The sequence below is a fragment of the Pteronotus mesoamericanus genome, unplaced genomic scaffold (assembly GCF_021234165.1).
Source record: "Pteronotus mesoamericanus isolate MK-2021 breed Mesoamerican mustached bat unplaced genomic scaffold, CSHL_Meso_final scaffold_36, whole genome shotgun sequence".
Lineage (NCBI taxonomy): Eukaryota > Metazoa > Chordata > Mammalia > Chiroptera > Mormoopidae > Pteronotus > Pteronotus mesoamericanus.
Window position 1 is genome coordinate 16,022,728 of NW_026555313.1, and position 26,635 is coordinate 16,049,362.

At 37.0% G+C, this 26,635-nt stretch overlaps 1 protein-coding gene across 2 annotated transcripts in view; it reads left to right on the forward strand.

Annotated features, from left to right (window-relative positions):
- Positions 1-14,888: 14,888 nt before the first annotated feature.
- Positions 14,889-26,635, forward strand: part of SIK2 (salt inducible kinase 2) — a 133,381-nt gene continuing 121,634 nt past the window's right edge. For both annotated transcript variants that reach the window (XM_054592488.1, XM_054592489.1), the window contains exon 1: positions 14,889-15,165. In XM_054592488.1, coding sequence (XP_054448463.1) covers positions 15,031-15,165 — 135 coding nt within the window. In that variant the 5' untranslated portion in view covers positions 14,889-15,030. The remainder of the gene's footprint in view (positions 15,166-26,635) is intronic.

Consider the following 26,635-nt stretch of genomic DNA (forward strand, 5'->3'; position numbering starts at 1 on the left):
GGGTTGTTTCAGGTATTTATCCTACCACCAGTAAGGGTGCAGTAAGTGCTGCAGGAAACATTCTTGTTTATGTCCCCTAATGTATATAGTTTTTCTGGGGTATACCTAGAAGCAGAATTGCTGAGTTACAGGACATAGAAATGTTTGACATTTAGATAAAGACAAACTTTCCAAAATGGTCATGACCATTTTCACTCCCAAGAGTTTGTATAAGAAACTGTAAATTCACATTCTCTACAATACTCGGCATTGTCATGCTTTATGATTTTTGCCAATTGAATGGGTATAAATTGGTATCTCATTGTAAATTTAATTTGCCTTTCCCAATCAATAATTAATCATCTCATAAATATTTTATTGATATATGTGTTTTATCCTCCGTGAAATTCCTATTTCTTGCCCATTTTCTTTTGGATTGTTTATCATTTCCTTATTAATTTGAGGAAAACTTTACATATTCTTGCTATACTTTTTCCACATAAAAAAACATTTTTTAAAATCATTTATGGAATAGTCTCTCCATTCCCCATTAATCTGCCATCTCCTTTCTTCTACTTTGTTTATATATTCTATTTTTCTATATTAAAAACATCTAACTTAAAGACACCATGTTCTGTGTCTTCTATTGCGAAGAATTTAAGTTATAGACATACCTCCACATTTGCTTTCTTTTGGGTTTTTGCTAGTTTTTGAAAAACAACACAAAACTTTATCCAGGTATTTGATTATATTTACTTCATACATCCCTACTATCATTTCCTGGATTTTTCTTATTTGAGTACCTTTTCCAAAATTATTTTCAATGTGGGTTTTTATGTGACTAACCTTTTGAGACCTTATATGCCTGAAAATATTTTCATTATACCCTCACATTTAAATGATAATTTGGCTGGATATAAATCTAGGCTCAAAGTTCTTTTGTATTTTCAATACTTTAAAAATATTATCAGACTTGTACCAGGAATCAAGATGGCTGAGGAGTGAGTAGAAGTCACACTGACCTCCTTCCAGGATCAACCTGGAATTACAACTAAATTGTGGAGAAATCACCTGGAACAAACAACTGAACAATAGTGAGAGAAGAGCCTTACAACCTCATAGACAGAAGAATCAGATTTAGCACAATCTAACTGGTGAGGAGTGTGGTAGAGACTCAAGAAGGTGGGCGGGGCGCCCTCAGGCGGTAGCACTGGAAGGATATTGAAATGGCCAGTTTGGTCCCCCTGAGAATAACAGAATCTAAAACAAAAGCAGGGATCTCCAGCCTACAGCACCAGAGCCCAAAAAGTACACAGAAAACAGCCTGCTGCAAAAAGCGGCAGGATCGCTTTCTGCCAGAGACAGGTGGCTGGAGATGCAAAGAGCCTTTTAAAGGGCCAACGCATAAATTTTTATTTGCAGCCACTTACACTGGTCTCTAGCAAGGGCGGGGGCAGAGTGGGCTAGAGACGCCTGAGGAGAGACTGGGGAAGGAAGCTATGGGGAGAGAACTGAGAAAGTGGCCGCCAGGATCTTGGTGTTGAGTCATCCCTCATGCACTAGCAGCCACCTTGCTCAGGCACAGACCACTCCCCCTGAACAGCAGCAGTGTCAGAGGACCCAATAACCCCAACCCTAGGTGGGATTCCACCCCACCCTGTGCTGTCTAAGCCATTTGCTGAGTGCAGAGTGGCAGCCACAGATAGTAGATCCCTGGCTAAAGAGAGCACAGAGTTATCTGGAGACACTTGAGGAGAGACTGGTGATGGAGGCTTTGGGAAGAGAATGGAGAGAGCAGCCAGGGAGATCCCGGTGCTGACTCCTCCCTCATATGGCAGCAGCCATCTTCCTCAGGCAGACCACTCCCCTGAGCAGCAGCAGCGCGAGAGGACCCAATAACCCCAACCCCAGGAGCTACTCCACCCCACCCCCACCATGTTGTCTAAGCCGTCTGCTGAGTGCAGAGTGACTTGATTAACAGCTGAAGGAGACAGCCACAGACAGTAGATTCCTGGAAGTCTCGAACAGACTGCCTAAAGTCAGACATGGACAACTTCTGACACCATCAAAGGCAAATCCAGAAAGTAAAAACAGCGGTCTCCTACCATAGAAGTTCATACCACAAAGTCAGGAAAGCAAGACAGATCAATTTAAGAAGCAGAAGCAAAAAAGAAGAGTCTCACAAACAGTGGGAAGACAAAGAAATACCCCCGGCTCGAAGGGAAAGGAGGAATCCCCAGGAAGAGAAATAAATGAAACAGAGGCAAGTAAACTATCAGATATTGAGTTCAAAACAACAATTCTAAGGAAGTTCCATGAGTTCAGTGAGCTCAGAATTACAAAAAACTACAGGGAAACTACGAGGAACTTACTGCAAACTATGTCAGCATGAAAAAGGACATAGAAACTATCAATGAGACACAAGAGGAAATGAAGAATACAGTTTCTGAATTGGAGAACACAGTAGAAGGAATCAAAAACAGGCTAGATGAAGCTGAGGACCGAATCAGCGAGCTGAACGACAAGGTAGAAAAAAGCTCCCAGAGAGAGCAAGAAAATGAAAAAAGACTCCAAAAGAATGAAAATTTGTTTAGGGAAATGCAGGAGAACCTGAAACATAATAATATCCATATAATAGGGATACCAGAAGGAGAAGAGGAGCAAGGGACAGAGAACATGTTGGAAAATGTAATGATGGAAAACTTCCCTAATTGGAGGAGAGAAAATGCCACACTAGTCCAGGAAGCACAGAGGGTCCCATTCAAGAGGAAACCAATGATGCCCACTCCAAGACACATCATCATTACAATGGCAAATACCAAAGCCAAACAGAGAATCATAAAGGAAGCAAGGGAGAAACGGGGAGTAACATATAAGAGAGCCCCAGTACGGCTAGCAGCTGACTTCTCAACAGAAACACTGCAAGCCAGAAGGGAATAGCAAGAAATATCCCAAGTCATGAAAAGCAAAGGCCTGCAACCAAGACTGCTCTACCCAACAAGGCTCTCAATCAAAAAGGAAGGCGAAATAAGGAGGTTCCCAGGCAAAAGGCAGCTAAAAGAATACACCTCCACCAAACCAGCACTGCAAAATATGCTAAAGGGACTGCTTTAAGATGAAGAAAAAGAGTCTATGAATACCCAGTTCCTTTCAGAGTTGCCAAGACTTGATATTACCTATATTTTTAATATGTATTCATCTGATTGTGACAATGATGTGTTATTTTAATTGTTACTTTATTATTTGTTGAAACTAAACCTGTTTTTGTATATTTCTTGCCAATTTCTATTATTTTTTAAAAGCTTTGAATAACTTTTTGATATTCTTTATCGATTTACTGATTAAAGATTTGTAGAATTTTTTTCCCTAAAAGAAACTATTAACCCTTTTTTTAGATGTGTGGCAAATACTTTCCCATTCTATTACTTATCCTTTAACTTTTTTATATGTATATTATTATATAGTCTTAAATGTTTAATATAGTCATACTGTCAATATTTTACTTTATAGCTTCTGGGGTTGAATATTTGACTTCAGGGTAAGAAAAATATTAGTTTGTATTTTCTCCTAAAACTCATTAGATTCTACATATTGACTTTTAACTCACCTGAATATTTCTTGTATAATGTGTGAGATAAGGCTCTATGTTTGTTTTATTTCAAGTAATAGTGGTTCATGCATCTTATCTGTTGAATAATACTTATTTTCCCCATTGATTTGAAATATCAATTTAATCATATATTACATTGTTAGATATACACATTTGTTTCTAGAATGCTCATTTTATTTCATCAACCTACATGATTAATTATTTCTGTGCTGGTGTCATGTTTTAATTGCTGAAACTTTATAATGGTTTTAAATCTTTTAATATTTTATAATTGACTTTGACATTTAAAAAAATAATAAATAAAAGCAATCTGCAGAAAAAGAAAGAAAGAAAAGAAAAGAAAAGAAAAGAAAAGAAAAGAAAAGAAAAGAAAAGAGAATAGAAGAAAGGGTGGAACTCCTTCCTTTTGCGACACCGTGGATGGAAGTGGAGAATATTATGCTAAGGGAAATAAGCCAATTGGTGAAAGACAAATACCATATGATCTCACCTGTAAGTGGAATCTATTCAACAAAATAAACTAACAAACAAAATAAACCACAGGCATGGAAACATGGAGCAGACTGAAAGTGACCAGAGGGGATGGGGAAAGAGGACAATGGTGGAAAGAAGGGGAAGGTACTAAACAAAGAACATGTATGAATGACCCATGGACGTGGACAACAGATTGGGAATTGACTGTGGGAGCGGGGCTGGAGGTGGGATGAGTGGAGGGAGGTCAAGGGGGAAAAACTGAGACAACTGTAATAGAATAAACATGATTTAAAATTTGAAAAAAAGAAAAGGAATCCTGAAAAATAAAATGCCACTTGTAAAAAAAAAAATTACCATTGTCTTCTTGTTGCTCTTAAAAAGTCTGAGATCCTGATGACTTTTGTTTCATTAGCTCTCTTTAGAAACTCTTAGAATTTTTTCTTTGCCTACACAAACTTTAATTTCATTATAATATTACCAAGGTTACTTTCTCCTTATTGCTCTTGTTTGGTACTACATAAATAAACATGAGGCCTTTCCTCTTTTTTTTTTAAAGATTTTATTTATTTATTTCTAGAAAGAGGGGAAGGGAGGGAGAATAAGAGGGAGAGAAACATTGATGTGTGAGAGATACATCTATCGGTTGCCTGTTGCACACCCCCAACCAGGGACCTGGCCCACAGCCCAGGCACATGCCCTGATTGGTTTGCAGTTTAGCATTCAATCCACTGAGCCACACCAGCTACAGCTTTCTTCTTTCTTTAATTCTGGGAAATTTATTTCCATTTCTTTAAATAATTCTTCTTGCCCATTTTTATTTTTCCCTCTTCCCAACACTTCTATTAAGTTGAAGTTTGTGTTCCAATTCAATCTTCTTTATGTCTTATTTTATATATTCTTTCTCTTGATTCTTCCCTGCTTCATTCTAGAAGAGCTCCTTAATCGGATCTTTCGGTTTACTAATTTGTTTTTTAGCCATGACTAGTCTACTATCTTATCTGTTGTGTTATCTCTATTACATATTTTTCATGCCTAGTATTTCCTCTTGACTTTTATGATTTCTGTATCAATTATTTATTATTTTTATATTTGTTAACCATCAGATTTAACATTTCTGTCTCTGGTAGCATCTATAATCCTATAATCCAGGTGGTTCTTTTCTTTTGAAGTAGTCGTGCTTTGAGATGTCTCATTACTTTGGCCTATGAGCGTGTATTTCTCTGATGATATCAGCTATTCTGTCTGAGCATTTGGTATGGAAAAAAATCAAAGAGCAGAGCCCAGTATGGGTCAACATCCAGTGAGATCGAGGAGAGGGGAAGAAATAACCCTAGGGTGGAGATCTCAAGCACTAGACTGCCATAATTAATTGCTCAGGCTAGATACCATATGCCACCAAGAAATTCTTCAAGTCAGGGCCTTACCATGAGTCCCACCCTCCTTCCATCCCTGCAGAAGCAGCCTTAAGAAGGAGGTACTGCTAGTTAATAATTCACTAGCCCTAGAGGCTGGAGGGAATTGGGAGTGAGGAAATGATAGAGGTAGGTCAATCCTCACCAGTTTTCCACACTTAGGCTTCCCTTCTTCCCTGATTGTTATCCTTTAGGATGCTTATATCAGCAGCCTGAGCCTCTCTTGACAATCTCCATAGAAGTCTCTTGCCCTTCAGATGTACACACACACACACACACACACACACACACACACACACACACACAGTGCAATTTAAAACAAGCTTAACTGTCTGTTTTGTTTTTCTTCTTTCCCATTATTTCCTAGTTTCGTGATGGTTTTCCTCTGTAGTTTCTCCAAGGTTGATCTTGGGGGCAGCAGCCAGCTCACAGTAATTCTCTATCTTGGCAAATTGGCAGTTTTACATAGATTTACATTAGACAAAACTGTGAAAGAAGTATCCCCTGGGACCTTAGTTGTACCAGGACAAACCAAGATTCAAAATCTCCATTACAGTAATTACCTACCTGAGCCTCCCTTTCCCATCATCAGCCTTAGGTCTGTGTGCTAGTCCTTTCCTTCTTGAAATTTCATTAATTGACGTTTATCTTTTCCCTATGCAAATACCTAATTAACCCAATCTTGAAGCTATGGGAAAAAATTAGAAGAGCAGAGAGGAAGGAAGCCTAGAGACTCTCATCAGGTAACCACAGGCATTTTGATAGTGGTTTTTGGAAGACTATCACATTTGCTTTATTTAATCCAAAGGAATAAGGCTCTGTAGAAAGGAAGTAGGAAGTTGCTGGAAGAAACATTTTAGAGAAATATATTTCAGCTTTCAAATTTCACTGTAGAATCAGACATGTATATATTATATCCTTATTAATGCTTCTAAGCTAACAATAGTTATAAGTCAGCATTTCCTCTTTCAAGTCTAATGGGTCAAAATGCACTTTATGATGTGGCACACATGGGACCTATGTAATGCAGTCCCAGCATACTCCTTCTGTCCATCTTTTTACCTCCATTGCCATAGTTCAGTTGGGAGATTTTCAGCTTCTTCCCACCTCAGATATTCAGAAATCTTTTTACTTTCACTAGTAAGGCTCTTCTCACTTCTCATCCACTTGCTTACTCCCACTGATTTCTCAGATCTCACCTTAAGTGTCACTTCCTTGGGAACACTTCTTGACCTCTGCCCTCTAAACTAGATCAGGACCCCCATGTTATACAATCTCATAGCACACAGTACTTTTGAGCATTTACCATAACTACATTTAACTAATGAAACATACAGGGAAGAGGAGGATTGGTATATATACTGGAAAGTGGAAAACAAAACATTTTTGTTTTTAGAACATATATTGAAAATTTATTATGTTCCATGCTTTGTGCTAAGTAGGAATACAGTAGGCGGAATAGGCAGGCGACTGCTCTTCACTTTAATCACCATTCTTGAGGACTTATCATCACCTAAAACAATATCTAACTCAAATATACCAGCACAGACATGACTCCTTCGCAAGACCTTTCATGCCCTTGCTTATATCTCATCTATGCTCCAGACTCTCGAACCTCCCATTTTCCTATCAGTCTCCTGCCCTTTCTTATTTTTAACCTCTTTCTTTACCCAGACTACATGGTACTTGTTTTCAGTAATTTTCTTGCCAAACCCTCAACTCCCTTGCCCCTTTGACATTCTGTAGAGTCCACCCCACAAACTCCAAACCTATATTAGTGTGACATCCAGCCTACCAAACAAACATTGTTGCAAAAGTCCCATGACCATGTAAAATGGTATTCTACCAATTTATAGTTCTCCTGCCTCAGCTGAACCTTCTTGGAACTTCTTATTGCCCAGAAAGTTTTCTCTGTGTCCTAATCAATTTCCTTTCCCATTCTCCTAGCAGATTTTCAAAACTTCGCAACTCATCTAAAGCCTCCTATTCCTCTACTCTCACACTCTGCAGACAGTCCACTTCCCACTTCACAGAGTAAACTGATGTCAAGGGTGAACTTCCTGTACGGCAAACTCCCAGCTTACCTGCAGCCAAAGCTGCCCTTGCGTCCTTCCCTCATCCACATCAGAGTGAAGAAGGCATCTCACCTCCTGACAAAAGAGTCCTTTGTTGTCTAGATATTATTGCTCTCTATAGATGATTTCGGATCATCTTTATTTCAATCTTTCCCTCTTCTAGCTCTTTCCAAAAATGCTCAACTGTCTATCAATTTAAAACACACACATACATCTCTTGATTCTATATTCCCTTCTATCTTTAGTCCTTCATTGAAAAGTTTCTTGAAAGTTTTCTCACTTTCTACACTCACTTTTCTTCATCACTTCCCCATTCCCCCACCACTCCAGTTGGTTTCTGCCCTGAGTATTCTAACTCCTCTGCAAAGATTATTATTTATCTCTTCATTCCTAAATCCAATTAATTCTTTTCATCTTTATCTTGCTTGACATCTTTTCAGTGATTGAAGTACTTCCTTCTTCTTTAAATTCTCTTCCTTTAAACTTTCTTTTCTCTTGATTTTTTTAAAAAATATTTTTTCCCTTTCCATTCTACTTTTATTTCCCTGGCTTCTCTTCCTTGGCATGGAGGGGCTGCTTTTCTTTATCTACCCACTTCTGTGAATGCTGAACAAATACTATAGGATCCTATCTTCTTTGTTTTTTGTTTTTTGGGGGGGAGGAGGGATGAGAGAGAATGGGGAGTTATTTATTGGCTTATTTTTGTATTATCTTTAGGCCAGTGAACTAAGCAAATAAATATATTCCTCAGTCTTGGAAACCAAAAATAAATAAAAATTTTAAAATAATTTTTGTAGTTACAAATGTAAGAAATTTAAATTCACCAACCAACAATCTAAAAGTATCTGCTAAAACTAGGTTATTTATATAAATTTATATATTATATTTATATTTATATATTTATATAAAAACAGTCACAAAAATTCAATATACTTATTAAAAAAACTGAAATTTACATATTCAGGGATCCAAACTATATCTACAGAACCAAAAGGAACAGGTCCACTAGTAAATTAGTAACTAATAAAGTTTCAGTTTTCCTAATACAACACACTTTCCAAGACTGAACATTAGAAAAGAATGACTACTTACTTGTAATGTTTATTCCATTCAGAGTTGAGTCACAACGGCAAAAACTCAACACCACGCCCTCCATGAATCTGTGGGTTTATCCCCCTGAGCTGTAAGTAACAAAATTCTAGATTAGCAGAAGGCAATAAATAGCCAAAATGTCATCTTCACTGTTGATAGTCCCACTGCCCCCTATATCCTTGACATCAACTTATCTGTACTATCAATCTCTAAATTTTCAGCCTAGATCTTTCTACCAAGCTCTAGAACTATGTATCCAGAGCTTGTAAAAGGTGATGCAGAAATTTCACTCCTAGCACAACTCATTTTGTTCCAGTACACAGATATAATACATATTGATTTCTATTTATTTAACAGTCTTTCACAATATCTTTATATATACTAGAGAAACAAGAACTAAATGTCTGAATAAAATATATTGCATGCTCTTTGATGGGTGGGTATATATTTCACTCACTTTTTATGTTCGGTACCCAACAGAGTGAATGGCATGTGATAAGCTCGCAGTAATTGATTACATTTGTTAAATTCTGTCAAAAACGTGGAAGCAATCTTCAACATCTCTCTCATCCCTCAAATCACACCACTGCCACTGTTGGATTCCATTGCTCCAGCAGCTTCCTAGCAAGCTGCAACTTCAGAATTTCTCTTTGTCGGGAGGGGTGGAGGGTTACAGAAGCAGCAGTCTGGCTGGAAGGGGAAGAAGAAGACCTCCATGACATGGTGCCATATATCTTTCTGTTTTATCTGTGGACACTCTCATTATTGAGTCTTGATGTTCACAACTGGTGGTAGTTACCTGAGTACATCATGACTCTTCACTTCATACCTTCAGAACCACAGTTCATGCTGTTTCTTCTTCTTCAAACGCTCATAAAATCTTTTCCACCTGGCTAACTCTTATTACACCTTTAATACTCCACCCAAGTTCCATATTTTAGAAGCCTCTAATGTGAATCTTTAAATTGAGCTAATTGCCTCTCCTCTGAGCTCCCTGTGGAAATCTCTTATCTTAGCTCTCACCACTTTGAATTATAAATATTTATTTGTCTATCCTCCTCACAATAATCCTCTGATGTAGGTACTATTATTAGCACTATTTAACAGATAAGAAATTGAAGCAGAGAAAGGTAAAGCAACTTTCCCAAGGTCACCAGCTAGTAAGTAGTAGAGCCACATTTCACACCTAAGCAGTCAGATTTTAGAGCTCCCACTCTAAACCTTAAATTCTCAAGGACAGGGGCTGTGCCTTATTCATGTTTGCCTCCCCGGGGTCTACCATGGTGCCTAGCACATGAATTCAATAAATGTCAAACAAAACTGCATTTTTGAATACTGCTAAAAAGTTCAGGAATTTCAAAAAAGACTAAGATTTTACCCAAAAAAGTTCACGACCCAGTGGGGTTGGGGAAGATTAGTAGAATACTCCAGTAACATAAAAAAATGAACTAAAGAAAAAGAAAGAGTCAAATACCTTATGTTATATGTTGAAACACTGGTATCACACACCCTCTTTAAAATATTATCTCTGCAGCGTAGACATAGAATCTTCCATGAACTCACAGTTATATGAAAAACCAGGTCAAATTAAATGAGTGTTGACCAATAAATTGTTGAAAGTCCATCTGGCAGATGCCTAATGGCAAACTTTAAAATCTGGGCTAGGCTTTGCCCTATTTACCAGTTTACCAATCTAGTCATGAACCTACTGAGACACACTCTTGTACTAGGAGAAATGATTAAAAAAATGACTGCAATAACAATACAGAAGGTTGTGCGGGTGGAATTTGTGGATGGCTCAGGGAACTAAAGATTAGTTCATATGATAGGTGGCAGAGTGAAGAATCAAAATGTTTCTATTATCTGGAACAATGAACAAAATAAACAAGGTGATATTTTAACTATCAAAATTTCCATTTATAAAAGAAGATGATAATAATTGTTTTGAAAGACCAGAGGTTTTAGAGGGCGTTAATCTTAACTGTGGGGCTGTGGCTGCTAAGAAGAAAATTAGCACAATTTTTGACTGAATTAAAAAAAGTGTAGTGTCTGCATCAAAGGAGGGACTGACTGGTCGATGGCCAGTATTTAGTACCCCTTAGGCTACATCTGGGCTACTGTAATCAGTTTGAGGAACAACATTTCCAGAAAGGCAATGACAAACCAGAGACCAGATAAGCACAAGAAGAAAGGGAAGAGAACTAGAAACAGTCCGCTTGACAGTGAATTTGGGAAGGTTCTGCTTGGAGAACTGAAGAAAGAATATGACAATAGGTGTATGTCTGCTTATTTGTAATGTCTTGCACCAGGGAAAATAACAAAAACTATGGACAAGAGTCAGAAGGAAGCAGCTGTGAAATCAGTATGAGGAAGCATTTTCTACTGATCTGAACTGTCTCACATATACTACATGTGAGATGTGTAATGAAGCATGGAGCAGTAAAACAAGGCTTGATACCATCTGTCAAGTGTCTAGAGATTCCTGTATCAGATGGGAAGATGAACTCATATGACACTAAGATCTCTTTCAAATTTAAGATCCTAAGAAAATCTGTCATCTGGGAGGAGATTCAAAAATTTTGAAATTATTTTCAAAGCTTAGAGAGGATCACATATCTTTCATTTAAAGGTCTACCACAACTAAAACTAAGTGTAAAAAAAAAATTAAAACCAGGGCATAGTTACCCATCCTTTATAAGAACTAAAGAACATTGTCTTTAAATTACCTCAATCCTGTAGTTTATTTTCATAATAGTAACTTAAACACAGTGGCACCCAGATGATCATTAATTTGATAGATTAGCACATGTTTCAGGAATACCTACATTTAATGATACGGAGAAGCACTTGTAAGTGGCATGAGTCAGTGATTTTAATTTTCTCATGTACTTTCTGTCTTTTGTAATATAAAAAGCAAAGTATTCATTCTAGCTTTGTAAGCTGTTTTGTTTTTTTTCTAAGCAAAGTCACCTAATAAAGAGTTCACCAATATTCGATTTGAACTAAATCTAAATCCAGGTCCAAGCCTCCTTGTGTATTTACTTTCATTCAGTCCAGGAATGATAAAAGAGTAAAAAATGTACACATTGTTCATGATCAAGTAAACATATGGTACCTACTTGTTTTTCAAGTTCATGGGCTTTCTGCTTAAGCAGAGTATGTATAGCACTGTGAGCCATGAAGTCTTCTTGCCTCACATTTCAAATTACTCTTTCATTACCTCTTTGGTAACTATCCTCCTCATTTCACATTTTTTTCCTAAGCCCATTTTATTCTAAGTATGCTACAGAATTTATTGTTATGTCAGTCTCTTGCAATCTTTCTTAATTATTTCTATGTGTGTACCCTTTTGCCTTTTGAAGTGTTATTGTAACAAATCAATGGCAAACAGTTATACTCACAGCATTAGCTGGGTGTGTTACATTTTAAAGGTCAAGCAAATAGGAAATCTGGTGACTGCAGCACTTACCTCAAGGATCCTAAAACCAGAGGTGAAAAAGATGGGAATTGTATGAAGTCTCTCTTTTCTTCTCCTTCTCCCTCCTATCTTTTATTCTTTTTCCTGAGGGTGGCCATGAGGGTAGTGGTGGTGGTGTGTGTGTGTGCGCGCGCGCGTGCCTAGGGCGGGAGGAAGAGGAAAGAAGAGGAAAAATAGAGACAGTGGACAAAAGCAGGAGTTGGATGGTACTAATAACTGTTAAAACGTATTTAGCTAACATTTAATTAAAGCAAAAGCACATGAGACATACAGGGTTGAAATTGGAGAGCGTGAAATAGATCTTTTGGATTGATTCATGGATTCCAAGTTTGCAATACTCTAACAGTCCACATGTATTTCTTCAGAATCACATTTACAACCTACCGTAATGCTCAGTGGCTCACCCACTGCATTTCCAAGTAGGCAAGATTTATTTAAGGTTCAGCCCCATTACCTTTCCCCATTCTCTGGTCTGTTTCTCCAACCTTGACACTAAGCACACTCACATTGAACTGCCAAAACATCTGGTTTGCCAAAAATATTTTGGTCCTCCGTGCCATTCCCTTCATTCCCATCCCAAATCAAATCTTACTCCCAGGTTGTACAAGTAGGTAGTTGGCCTGGTTTACTGATAACAATAATCAGATAGAAATTTCTGATTTCTATCAGAGTCTTAATTTCTGTTCAAAAGACATACTGTGTATTTTTTTTGTTTCTTTTTTTCTTTTTTTAAAATCATGTTTATTCTATCAGTTGTCTCAATTTTTTTCCCCCTTTGCCCTTCTCCACCCATCCTACCACCCCCCCTAGTCAATTTCCACTCTGTTGTCCATGTCCATGGATCATTTATACATGCTCTTTGTTTAGACTCTTCTCCTTCTTTCCACCATTTCAAAAGACATACTTTAAAGAAGGGGGTTGTTAGCTCTAGTGGGTCTCTACATGCATTTTCTGGTTCTTGAGTAAGTAGCTTTCCTCAGAATTCCAAAGAAACCCCCAGAGCAATTAAAACATATTAATCTAACAGGCAAAACATATATGAACTTTTTTTAACTAGGGTACATATGTGAGTTCTTTTGGTCTAGTTAGATGAAATCTAATATACTACTCCCGTCAATTCAGAAATATCATCAGTCTTAAACCCTCCCAGGATTTCCCTCCTCACTTTTGTAAACAGCTTAACTCCCAGTAGATTAAGGTATTGCTTGGGGGAGTGAAGGGCAGGAACAGTGAGCATGGAGGGCTCAAGAGCCAGCAGATCTTAAACAAAGAATATAAAATAAAATTAAAAAATAAAATAAAAATAAAATGTAGGTTCGTTTAAAAAGCTCATTGTGTTATAATCCATTTCTGTTATTATTCATGTGTGATATGCAAGTTGTCCCACATTTAGTTAAGTGGAGGTACATTCAAGCTAGCTCCTGTTTTTTTTCAGAAAAAAATTACTGTTTATTATTAATTTTTATATATCCTTTTAGTCTTTTCTCCCAGGGTTATGTATTTATGTTTTTCTTAATTTTTTCAATTACAGTTTACATTAAATATTATTTTGTATTAGTTTCAGGTGTACAGCATTGTGGCTAGACAGTCATAGACTTTACAAAGTGCTCCCTCTGATATTTCCAGTATCTCACTGGCATGATATATTCCATTACATTATGATATTATTGACTATATTTCTTAGGCTGTATTTTACGTCCCCATGTCCTATTTCCTTTTGACATGTCCTCATCACTCTTTCAAAACCTTTCTTTCCTGCACAAGGTCTTTCAAGGGCATTTAATACTCTCCCTCTCTCTGCCTTGGAATCAGCCATTTTTCCAAAGACTTTGATTCCGTTTGGTGGAGAATGGCAAATAGTAACCAAGACCTGGAGGCACATAATATATTTCAAAATATTAAAATAACACCGGAACTGCTTCCTTGGGTCACCATATGGGAAGACTGTTGGGATGTGCAGTCCTAACTCTAGCTAGCATTACCTGAGTGACCTTGGAAATTCTCTTTATTCCCTGGAGCTTGATTCGTCATCTGAAAATAAACTGGAATCGACAAGTATATATATCTTAACCTTTTCGGGGGTCAGCGACACGTTTGGGAATCTGATAAACTATAGCCCCAACTCCCCAGAGACAAGCTCAAGTAAGCAAAAATTTACATACGTTCTGAGGTTATAGATTCCTGCATTAAGCTCTCCAGGGTCTCTTCAACGCTTTCTGTTAATCTATAAGGGACCGTGATGCTGTCAGAATGATCTCTCAGAAATGCCAAACAGTGGAAGGATTTATACAGAAACAAAATGGGAAAGGAATACAAAGAAAGGAAATTGTGAGCAATCCATTGCTCAGCCACAGTTCTCTGTCCTTGCCAAATTTAGTAGTCACAGGTGAGAGTTTTTGGCGGGAAGGTCCGTGGGGTGGGCGGAGAACGCTGGAGCTCGGGAAGGAGACCGCGGGCCGGGTCCCGCTCCCTGCACCCATCCGCTCCGTCCACCAGGGCTCGCTCTTGGCCTTCCACTGGGAGACCGAGGGGCTGGGAGGGCTGGGGTTATCCCCGCCCGTGGCTGCAGCCAGGCGGCTAGCAAAGCGTAGAGAGCCGGAGCCCGGAAGGAACGAGCAGTTCAGGCCCCGCCCGTCTTCCCTCCCAGCCTCCCTCCCGCCCCGACGTCGGCGCTGCTCCGGTCGCCATGGTGACCAATCTAGGCCCGGGCCCGGGCCCGCCCCCGCCCCCTGCCGCGGCCCCCTGACGTCGGCGCACGTCAGCCGCGGCGCGCGCCTGGCTGGGCCCTGCAGAGCTGGAGGGACGAAGCGGAGGAGCTAGCCCCAGCGGCATTCGCCCGAGCTCAGCCGCGCGGCCCGCGCGCCAGCCAGCCCGCGCTCCAGTCCGCCGTGTCTAGCAGCGGGGCCCAGCATGGTCATGGCGGATGGCCCGAGGCACTTGCAGCGCGGGCCGGTCCGGGTGGGGTTCTACGACATCGAGGGCACGCTGGGCAAGGGCAACTTCGCGGTGGTGAAGCTGGGGCGGCACCGGATCACCAAGACGGAGGTGCGGCCCGGGGCTCGGCTGGAGTGTCCGAGGCGAGGGTTCGGGAGAGAAACTGGTAACCGAGAGGGGCGGCTGCAGCGGGAAGACCCGGGAGGCAGGGTCACTAGCTGAGGAGAGAGGGCCTGGGACTGTGAGGACCCAGGAGGTGCAGGGGATCGGTGAGCGCCAAGGGGATCGGGGCCCGGTCACTTGGACCCTAGTGTCGTCCGATTAGAAGCCCGACCAGCCAGGGTTTTGCCTTCCCTACGCCATCCCCGGTGGCCACGCGGAATTTCCTCCAGAGCCTTCCACTCTGGCCGTGACCTGGTCTGTGGCCTCCGCTTGGGAGCCTAAGTTCCGCGTCTTCCCTGCTTTCAGCTGGGGGTGGGGTAGGAGGGGAAGTCTCGGTGCTCCTGGGCTGCGCGGTGAGAGACGTCGCCAGCCCCTTGGTGGGGACAGCCCGCGCTCGGACTCCGGAGACAGGGCATCTTGTGTTCCCCGTGACCTCGGAGCCCCCCACGGCCCCGCGAGGAAGGGGGCCCCCGTGGCCGAGAATGCGCGGACGACCTCTGCCCATCTTCTCTCCCTCCTTTTGCCCGACAGTGTCTCTGATTTGGTGACCGGCTAGCTTGATTTCGTGCCTGAGGCATTTCATCTAACACTCCAGACAATGGAACTGGTTAAAATGGTCATCTTTGCAGTTGCCCGGTTTGTGGGTTGGTCTTTCTTATCCTGGGTTGTCCCTTTACCAGGTGTGCCTTCTGGCTGTGAATACGCATTCCTTAACCCGCAGCAAATTACGCTCTGTGCTCATAAAGCCCTCAACTGCTCCCGACGATGAATTCAGCATCCCCCCTCCATTGCACATTTTAATGCACCGCACATCTTTTCTCACAATTCTCTGTTCTTATCTACTCCCGCTCCCCCCCCCCCCCCGCCCCGCCACCTTTCCTTCCACTTGCCTCAGCTGCTCTCCTAAGGGTCTCTACTTTTAGACGTGCAAATTAAATACTTTAGAAAAAACAGTAGAAACAAAACCATTATTTAGAATAAACCCTTGTGTTTTTGACATACTGCACTCTGCCTCATTGTAGTTGTTCTGGAATTGCATTCTTTTTCAGTTGTTTATTTTTTTTTTCCAGTTTCCATCCTTTTCAGTTTTCCTATATTAGCGTGGAGGTACTAAAGTTTGAATGTGGAATAACATAGGACCTTCCTACTTTCCTGAAGAGCAGTGTATGGTGAAGGGCATTTTAAAACTTGTGTGATTTCATAGCTGCTTTTCTTAGAAGTTTTGTTTACCTTTGGTTTGTGGAGCCCATTTCCAAAAAGAAGGGGTATATGTTATTACATCATCTTCGTTCTTAACTCTCCCTTACTGATCCTGAAGTAACCCAAATAGGACATTTTTTAGCATAAGACCAAGATCACAGGTTTTCCTCTCACACATTTCAGTATTAGCAATTTAGATTGTTTGTAATGATAAATAATGTGACTGTAATGAGATTATTTAATCTCGTCGCAGCATTTTTTTAAATGAAGAAATTGGTTCCACTCTTCTAAGAAACCGTAATCTAATAATACAGCATTTCCCCTTAAATTATGTGAAAAGAAGGCATTTTTAATGTGTATTTTTATATGGGTTTTTGCTTAGTGACTTTAAAAATCAAATTGCATGTTACAGAGAGCTCCTACAGAACTTTGGACCTATGTGTTTGTGTGTATATATATCTATACATATGTGTATATTTATATATACATGCATATATATTATGGTTGAACTCCAAACCCATCAATTTCATAACATTTTTCTCATCAGCTCTTATAAGTATTAGTAGCAATATTTAATTAAGTCAGCTGTTATTTATTAGGTGAAAATTAAGTAATACAGTAAGTACTGCTTAGGTGAGATCGTAGTGACTGACACTTTCTGTTGAGCTTGACAGTTCAAAAGATGTCCATTTTCAATTGATATATCTTGTATATCAGTTTAGAGCTAGGGGGCACTGTGGAGTAGTATCGTGGTTTGGCTATCAGAGTGAGATCAATTTATAATTGAAGGCACAGGTCAAATGATGAAAGAGCACCCAGATCCTGAATTGTGTGTGTAGTATATGTGTTTAAAATCTTAAATTAAGAGCTAAATTTCTACCCCACAGAACCCATCTCCTTTGTGCTTGTCTAAAGTTTTCCAAAACATACAAAAACAATGATGTGGCCCTGGCCAGTGTGGCTTGGTTGGAGCTTCCTTCTGTAACCAAAGGATTGCTGGCTGGATTCCCAGTCAGGGTGCATACCTAGGTTGAGGGTTTGCTCTCTGGTTGGGGCACAGAAGGCAACCAATTGATGTTTCTCTCTCATGTATATTTTTCTCTCTCTCTCCCCCTTCCTCTCTCTCAAAACAATTTAAAAAAAAAGTCTTCAGGTGAGGAAAAAAAGAATTATTTTTAAATGTGCATTTCACATAGATGAGTGTGTTTGTGGTAATTTGGTGTGATTGGAGATATTAAAGATGAGTAAAACTGCAAGGTGATTAAGGAAGAGAAAAGTTCCTGTAGATTTCAAATTTTTTGATGTTGCTATGGACTTTTATGGTAATTTGCACTTAGAATTGTTTAGCTAGGGCGCAGGTACAAGTGTTTCTTAAAGTATACTATTTGTTCTTAATGAGGGTTTTAAAAAATATATTTACTGTATATTTATGTCTTTAATAAATACAACAACTACTTCAAATATAAATAAAAGGCTAGTGGAAACTAAAGTTTTTTAAAGATTATTTTAGGTTCTCATTGCTAAACACAGTACATTAATTACAGTGAAAACTATGTATAAAGACAATATCAGTAAATGTCATTCATTATACTTACTGCTTATAAAATATTCTTCAATATAGTATACTTTAATATCACTATGTTTCTGTGTTTTAAAACTTAGAGGTATTTTATTCCCAAATTTATACCCAAGGCAAATATTAGGGCTTAGGTTGAACATCAGTGTCATGAATAATTGCACCGTTTTATTTTTAATGGGCTCTTCTCCATCTCTTGTTCTGTATTATTCAAAAATTATGTTTTCTACAGAGTTTGGGAGATCAAGACTGTTTGCCTTTTAGAAATAAAATAGACAAAAGAGATGTTCATTTTAGTTTAATCTATCAAATAGCTGAACATTAAGAAATATAAGTACATAATAATCCAAAACTGTATTCTCATGTTAGACCTCTGTGTAAATTTTTGTACACAAAAGGGAAGTCAGGTAGTAGTATAATCCAGCTTTCTAATATAGCACTTCATAAAAGCTTTGTAATATTGGTTTGTGGTTTATGAATTAGAGTAGCTAATTTTATAAAATTAGCATAGTGGGAAATTAATAATAATAGCATTTAGACTGTTAAAATATTTTAGGCAATAATGGTTGCAAGTTTGCTATGCTGTAAGTGTCCTTGCATAATGTTTTCTTTTATAGTACTATACTAGCAAAGAACTTTTTCCTTTGATTATATGGCTAGTTTTTTTGTCTGTTAAATAAAATTTCAGAAAAGACTTGTGCCCTTAAACTTTCTTGTTTTCTGACTATTAAAGAAATACAGTCTTAATGTAGAAAATATATAAACAATAGTACACAAAAATGTACATGTATACTTTCTTCACCAATAGGAATAAATCATTCCTAACATTATGGCATATTTACCTCTAGTCATCTTTTTTAATGCATTTTTTCCATAGATGTGATCGTATAGGTACACCTATATAAATTGTATCTCTCTTTCCACTTATAGCCTGAGAATTTTGCTTATTACATGTAATTTTATAAAACATTTTTAATAGCTTCCGTGTTCTACCTTACAGATGAATCCATTTTACTTAATAATTTCCTTATTATTGAACATTATATAGTTTCTAGTGTTAACTTACAATGAATAATTTGCAGTAAATAATTTTTGTGTATATAACTCTTTGTCTGCATTTTTAATTTTTTCAGGGAGGAGGAACTAGGGGTAAATTCCTAGAAGGAAAATTACTAAGTGAGAAGGTTATTTTTATATGAAGGGGTAATATGTTTTTATCAAATTTATGGTGTTTATTGAGAAATTTTAAAGTGTAGATAAATAGAAACAATTACCCATAATATCACTTCCCAGAAATAACTATCATTAGCTATTTTCAGACCTACTCAATGACAGATAATTGAGTTTTCCTCAGTACCGTGCCTCTGTGTTACTTAGCTAAAGAACAAGTAAATATGTGCCTCATGGAATCTTACACTTCACAGAGGTTCTGAAAATTACCTTATTAAAATGGCACCAAGGTGCTGGCTACTTACTTATCCTTAAGAGAACCTGGAATGCAAAACTGATAGCAAGGACATTCTGAACACTGCTTTTATTCACTGAAAACCTTTCTGTTTGCATTTGCGCACTTTTATATTTAGGCATAACTCTTTACTACCTTAAAATGTAAGTACTTTTAAAGTTTTCCAAATAAAGTTATCAAAGTTAAATTTTTCGGGCAAGGGTAGAAGCAAGTGAAAGGTATATTGTACCTCGATTGCAATATTTCTTGAGGAAAAGAACTTACTTTTTAATACAGTTGAGTTTTATATTTTGCCTTAAAATTTTGACTCCTCTTTGTAATCTTGGTATTAATCTTGTGCTGTGAAGTAGTCCAGATTTCAAAACGCAGCTGTACTATGTGCAAGAGAAGGATTTGCTACCAAATAATTTACTTGCCAATACTTGTATCTAGGCCTGTTTATGATCTTTGTGTGTTGAAATAAAAATTTTACTTATTATGGGATATAGTATGCTTTATTAGAAATTGTTCTCTAAGTTTCTTGGCACCCAGGCAAGTAATATTTGGCAAATAATTCTGTTCAAAGTGCTCTGCTCTTTTAGAGGAATAGAGGGAGACAAATATGCAAAATAAGAGTTGTGTAAATGTTTATATTCTGTAGAAATTTTAAACTTTAACAGAGTTTAATGTGTTCTGATTTTAATTCCACTGGGAAATTCTATCTCAGTATCAGGCAATTAAGAAAACATTTTTTTGGAAATACTGAAACTGGCTTAGATTCTTGGATGCACATGATGACCTTTGATTTATGCCCCACTACTGATGACAGATTCATTTCCTTGGAGCCAAATGGATCCCAAAAATTCATTAAGATATTTGTTTTCCTCTTCAGCATACCTAGTACTTCTTTGACATTCCACCTCCATATTTTTCATGTTATTTATGTAAAAGTTTCTTTAAATAGAACATTTGTGGAGAATGCATTTTTATCCTTCAAAGAGAAAGAGCCCTTGTATCCAGTTTGAGGTTATTAAAAGAATGAAAGACAATTACATTTGAGAATGTCATCAAAAAGTGTTTGTTTTAAAAAAACGTTTAAAAATATTTTAAACAGGTTAAGAGGTGAATGTTGGATGAATTCAACTAAAAAATGAAGCTAAAATTCAAGTTCTTTAAAATAATCATAGCGTTTGTGTTTCTCCCTAAGTTACAAAAGGAGTTGTAGACATTGCTTGCTTATTGTAGACATTGTTGAAAAGCTCAAAGAAAATAAACATTCTCAATTCCACCATCCAGACCAAGAGATAATTCAGTCCAGATCCTCTTAATTATTCACATATATTCTATATATAGGTAATAAAACTGATGTCATCTATACATATAATCTGTATTTTTTAGTTAATGTGTTAGTAACATTTCCCCAAGGTTTAAAAAAACTGTCTAAAGCATGGTTAAATACTATCCTTGCTTTATAACCATCTGTATTATATTTATCAATTTCCTGTTATTGAACATTTAGATTATTTCTCTCACTGTTTCTCTTTCAAAAATAATGTTTCAGACGGCATTTTTGTATATACATGTTTGTGTACCTATCTGATTATTTTCTTAGTGTATTACCATAGTAATAGAAATTCTAGGGTCAAGAAACATGTCTTTCCTTGACTTGTGTGGCTCAGTGGTATGAGCATTGTCCCACAAACTGAGACGTCTTTGCTTACATTCCAATCTGGGCTCATTCCTGGGTTGCAGGCAGGTCCAGTATGGAGAGGCAGCTGATCAATGTTTCTCTGTCTCATCAGTGTTTCTCTCCTTTTCTTTCTCCCTCCCTTTTAAAATCATCACCTTCCCCTCTATCAATCAGTCAATTGATCCATGTGTGTATGTCCTTACATCCATATCTTGAATGGCATGAGATGCCAAATTATCCTCCAACAAAAGAGTACTTACTAATTTTCACCAGGAGAATGCATATTTTCCAGCAGTATAATTTTTAAATCTTTTCCAGTTTGATGGAAGAAAATAATATATTTTATTCTAATTTGCATTTCTTTGATTATTTTGACGACACAGTTTCATGTGATAATGGCATTTCTTTTGTGAATTGCTTGTTTGTTCTTGGGCCCTTTTTTTTTTTTAAATCCTTACCCAAGGATATATTTATTGACTTTTAGAGAGAGAGGAAGGGGGTGAGAGAGAGACATCGATGTAAGAGAAACAGCGATTGGTTGCCTCCCGTACCAGCCCTGACCTAGGGATGGAGCCTGCAATGTAGGTATGTGCCCTGAGCAGGGACCAACTGGCAAAGCAACCTTTCGGTGCACTGGAGGGTGCTCCAACCAACTGAGCCACCCAGCCAGGGCTGGCCCATTTTTTAATTGAATCGTCTTTTTCGTAGATTTGTTTAAATAATTTTTAAGGTAGGAGATTATTTATACTCATTTTTTTATAGTCTTAAATATTCTCAGTTCATCTTTTATGCATATAAAAGTATGCTAACATTCACCAATTGGTTTCACTTAATAATCACATTAAATCTTAATGAGGATTTATTTTATTATATAAATTAATAAAAGTCAAATTTTAAATTGGGGGGAAAAAAGTCAAATTTATTTATTCTTAAAGGGTAAGCAATTAGAGAACTCCATGTCATTTTTCCTACTGACTTTTAGTGCTTTCAGAAACCCTTTCATTATAGACTGCTCAGTCACATTCACTTTTCAATCAAATAATATTCCGATTCCCCACATGATTTGACATAGAATCTTTAAAAGTATATTTTTTAACTTCAAAAATCTAATTGTATGGTAAGGATAAATCTACTTGGTACTTCAGAAGGACAGTGTAGAATTAGTAGTAAATAACACTGAAGCAGATGTTACCTGAGACAGCAAACGTGTTAATCCCTTCTGATTGGTTATTAGAAGAATAGCTATTATTGTGTATTTTCCTCGTGAAATCCCTCAAAGCCACTTTTGTGTGTGTGGTTTCTTTAAGATTAACATTTCTTTAATGAGAAGAGAAATAATTTTTTCTACAAAAAATTCATCAAAAAAGGTAATATTACCATGAAATTATTTTGAAAAATGAAAATATTCTTTTTATCCACCACCTTAACACTATTTGATTTTTGCTTTTACATTTAATTCCTGGTCTTCTGAGAAAATTTGTATTTTACATAGTTGTTACTTTTATATGTATTTTTTTTACTTAACATTATTAAAAACATTTTTTATGTATATAGTCTTAACTAATTAAATCTTAATACTCACTTAATAGAGAATTTAGAAAATAAGGAAATCAAAATGACTGACATTTCACAGATGGAAAAGTTAGTATATTTGATAAATATAATAACTTCATTTTCTTTTCCTTTTTTCTCATTAGAAAAGTATTCATGCTCATTGGAGCAAAAATGCACAGAAAAATATAATACAAAAATATATAATAATTCATGTTTTTTTTACCTACTTATAACATTTCATTATATTTTAGCTAGTTTTTTTATGGTCTTTTTCCTTGTGTTGAAACTGCACTGCTATCCTATTTTTAATTTAATATTGTAACATAAGCATTTTTCCATATTTTTAAAAGGAACCATTTTAATAGCTATATTAATAGTCATAATATACATTAACATAATTTATGTAATTATTCCCCAGGTACTGTTTGTATTTTTAATGTCATAAATAATTATTGAGTATATTTACACAAAAATATTTATCACCATTTCAGATTATTTCTTTCAAATAATCCTCAGAAGTAGAATCCTTAGGCTAAATGGGATGGATGATTTTTCAGGTTCTTGGTATTGTCAAGTTGCTTTCCAGAAAAATTATAACCTACTTTATATTCCTAGCAGCAACACATTAAAAGTGACCATCTTGTTGAACCTTAGCTCACAAGAGTGTTTATTTTTTAATCTTAGTAAATTCTGCAAGTGAAAATAGTATCTTTCTAGATATAATTGACATATTAGGTATTTTGTTTCTAATTCACATTTTCCTGTTTCCGAAGTTACAATATTCAGTGTTGCTACTTTACATGGGATTTAGTTCAATAGTAATATCTTATCCAATACGCCCCCCAAGTTTGTATAGGAAACTTTCCTTTTGAACCCTCACAGAAGTAATATTAATTTTTCTATCCCAGTAAATTCATTGAAGGTTAAAATAAAGATAATGCATGTATAATTGGGATTTAGAGAGTTGAGTAATTTAGATGAACAACAACAGAAAAACAGATCCTTCAGTTTACAGAGTCCCTTGCTTGACTTTGTTACTGCCATGCAGATTTTGTCTTTTGTTTGGAATTAAGTAAAGAAGAGATGCAGAGAGTAAGTTCCCAGAAATGTTGTGTTCATAGCTAACTTCAAAATGAGCTATTGGAACACAATTCTTTTGTAAATTGGAACTTTTGTACACCATTGAGGAAACCCTGAAATACAGAACTTTGTTGATGGAATTTGTTTTCCAAAATGTATTGTTTGTTCTCACAGAGTTATTAAGTTCTTGAGGGCAAGAATTAGATCACATTTTTGTATCCCAGGCATAATTCTGGGCACACAACAGGTGCTCAGTAAATGCTTGAATAACTGGTTCTTTAAATAATGAAAAAATTGAACTTGTAGTTATAAAAGGCCTGCAGTTTTTTCCCATTAATTCACTTGAGCTTTAGGACCTTTGTAAATCATGTAGTATCTTTGAAACTCAGTTTCATCATCTCATGGGTGTACTGCTTTTACATTTACCATACAAAGTTGAGAAACAAATGCAATAAACTTTGTTAAAATATGCTAAAGTATTTTGTTAAATAATGATGTACAGTTGTGAAGGCGGTCATCATCATCATCGTCATCTTATGTCTGAGAAGTACTTGGTAGAGTCCCATTGTTGAGAAATTACCTGGAAGAGTATGACAGCAACTGCTAGCTGATCACCCAAAATCCACTGTTTCCTCTTCTTCCTGGACCTACAACTGGACTGTTTCTTGGCCCCTCTGGCATTTAGGCATGGTCACGTGACTGAGTTCTAATTGATAGAGTAAACAGAAATAATGTGTGCCATAAAAACCTCTTAGAGGGATCCTCCAAGTTTTGTTTTCTGTTTTTCTGGAATGGAGACAACCTTCAGGTTAACCCTAGAAGCCACCCATGAAAAGCAGTAGGCCTCCTTGAATCTGGTGTGCCTTCATGGAGGAGGGCCACCTACTAGCTTTTTACCTGTCCGGTTTTGCTACACCAGCAAGGAATAAACTCTTGTGTCTCAGCCATTATTTTGGGGGACTAGCTGTTACTTCTACTATTGTAAGCAAGGAGCATGCTAATAACACATGCTCTATTTTTCCTTTATTACTTTACCTTTTCCTAATCTTATAGCAGTCTTACAAACAAGGGGTAACATGATTAAAATATAAATATATAGACTTGTGGTCCATATATATCCAGCCACTGACCCAAGATAAAATTGAGAAGAGAGTTATGTTTTGTCATTTTAGATGTTTTTGGCTGAGAAAAGTTAAATGAGATTTATAACTTGTTAAAACTTAATTAGATAATTTATATATTTTTTACTTTTTTTATTGTTTGAGGCCAAGTTTCCAAAAGCACATAAAAGGGGAGCTATCTCTTGGTAATTCATACCTTGCTTTAATTGCTATTTAATATCAGGCTTTTTCCTTAACATTAAATATGATACTCGATATATAATACAAGTTTTCTTAATGACAGTAATCCATGCTGCAATTTTAAAAACCATGATCCTTTTCACTCCAGTTCTTTTTCTATGTATTAGATGGTTGTGGCCCATTTTGTTTTTAAAGCTTTTTTGGAGGGGAGGGGTTACTGGTATCTAGATGCACTCCAGAAATTGTAGGGCAACACATTTTCTTCAAAATACGCCCATGCTACCTTCCTAAGGAATATTGAGGAGATTCAAGTATACACTTATCTTTTTATCCATCAGCTTCTACCCAAAGTAAATAATAATACTGTGCTTAAATGATAATGACTGCTCATTTCTAGCAAAGTTTAGCGCTTTTCACTTTTTAAAATATTTTTACTACAGAAGCAAAATACTAACAAACATAATCAAAATAGCCGCCGTAAAACCTGTGCACTTTGCCGCCTAGCAAAGAAGCTATGCCCTTTCCTCTTAGGCAGAATTTTAATTTTTCCATTATATTTAGTAATGTGATTTCTTTGGGAACTTCAGTTCTTCTGTAGGTTGCCGTTAATTCAAATCAGGAAACAAGCTGTAACACCAAATTAGAAATAGAGAAAGGTAAGAAATAAACCTCACAGTAGAAATAACAGCGAAGGACAGAGTAATCCTAAGGAAAGAATTAAAAACTAATTGTAATGGGTTCGCCATACAATGGCTCTTAGTTGTCTTGAACTTCATTCGAAACAATTTTGTTAGATTGTATTGTGACAGCTGTCATATCAGTATGCATTTTTTTGAAGATTTTATTTAGTTTTAGACAAAAACATCAAAATGGGTGAATTTTTGTGTAGCCATTTTAACATTAAAGATGGAAGAAAATGTGCAGCATTTTCAGCACATTATGCCTTATTATTTCAAGAAAGTAAAAATACAACTAAAATGCAAACAAAGCTTTGTGCAGTGTATGGAGAAGGTGTGACTGATGGAATGTGTCCAAAATGGTTCCCAAGTTTTGTGCTGGAGATTCCTCACTGGGCAATGCTCCATGGTCGGGTCGACCAGTTGACATTGACAGCAGTTGAAGATACTTGGTTGATACTGGTTGAGAACAGTTAATGCTATACCACACAGGAGATAGCCAACATTCAAAATATACAAGTAAATAAAGTTATTGGTACAAATGAAAAAATGTGTCTTATTTTACGGAAAAAAACCATACAGACTTTTTGGCCAACCCACTATAAACAGGAGTCTGAGGGATTTGAGAAGCTGAGTCCTGTTTTCTTGGGTACCTTTTAAGAATCTTGAACTATTGCAGCATGTACAGTAATTGATATTAAAAATTACCCTGAAACAACATAAAACTGAATTATGTTCAGAATACATACATAGAATATGAAGTACATTTAAGAGACTATAATTAAATTTGGGTGTTGTCTAATTATTTAAAAAATGTTATTTAAATCACATGACTTATTTCTCAACCAAATACCTACTAATTTTTAAAAATTAGGGTTGTCGCATGAAAAAAAGTAG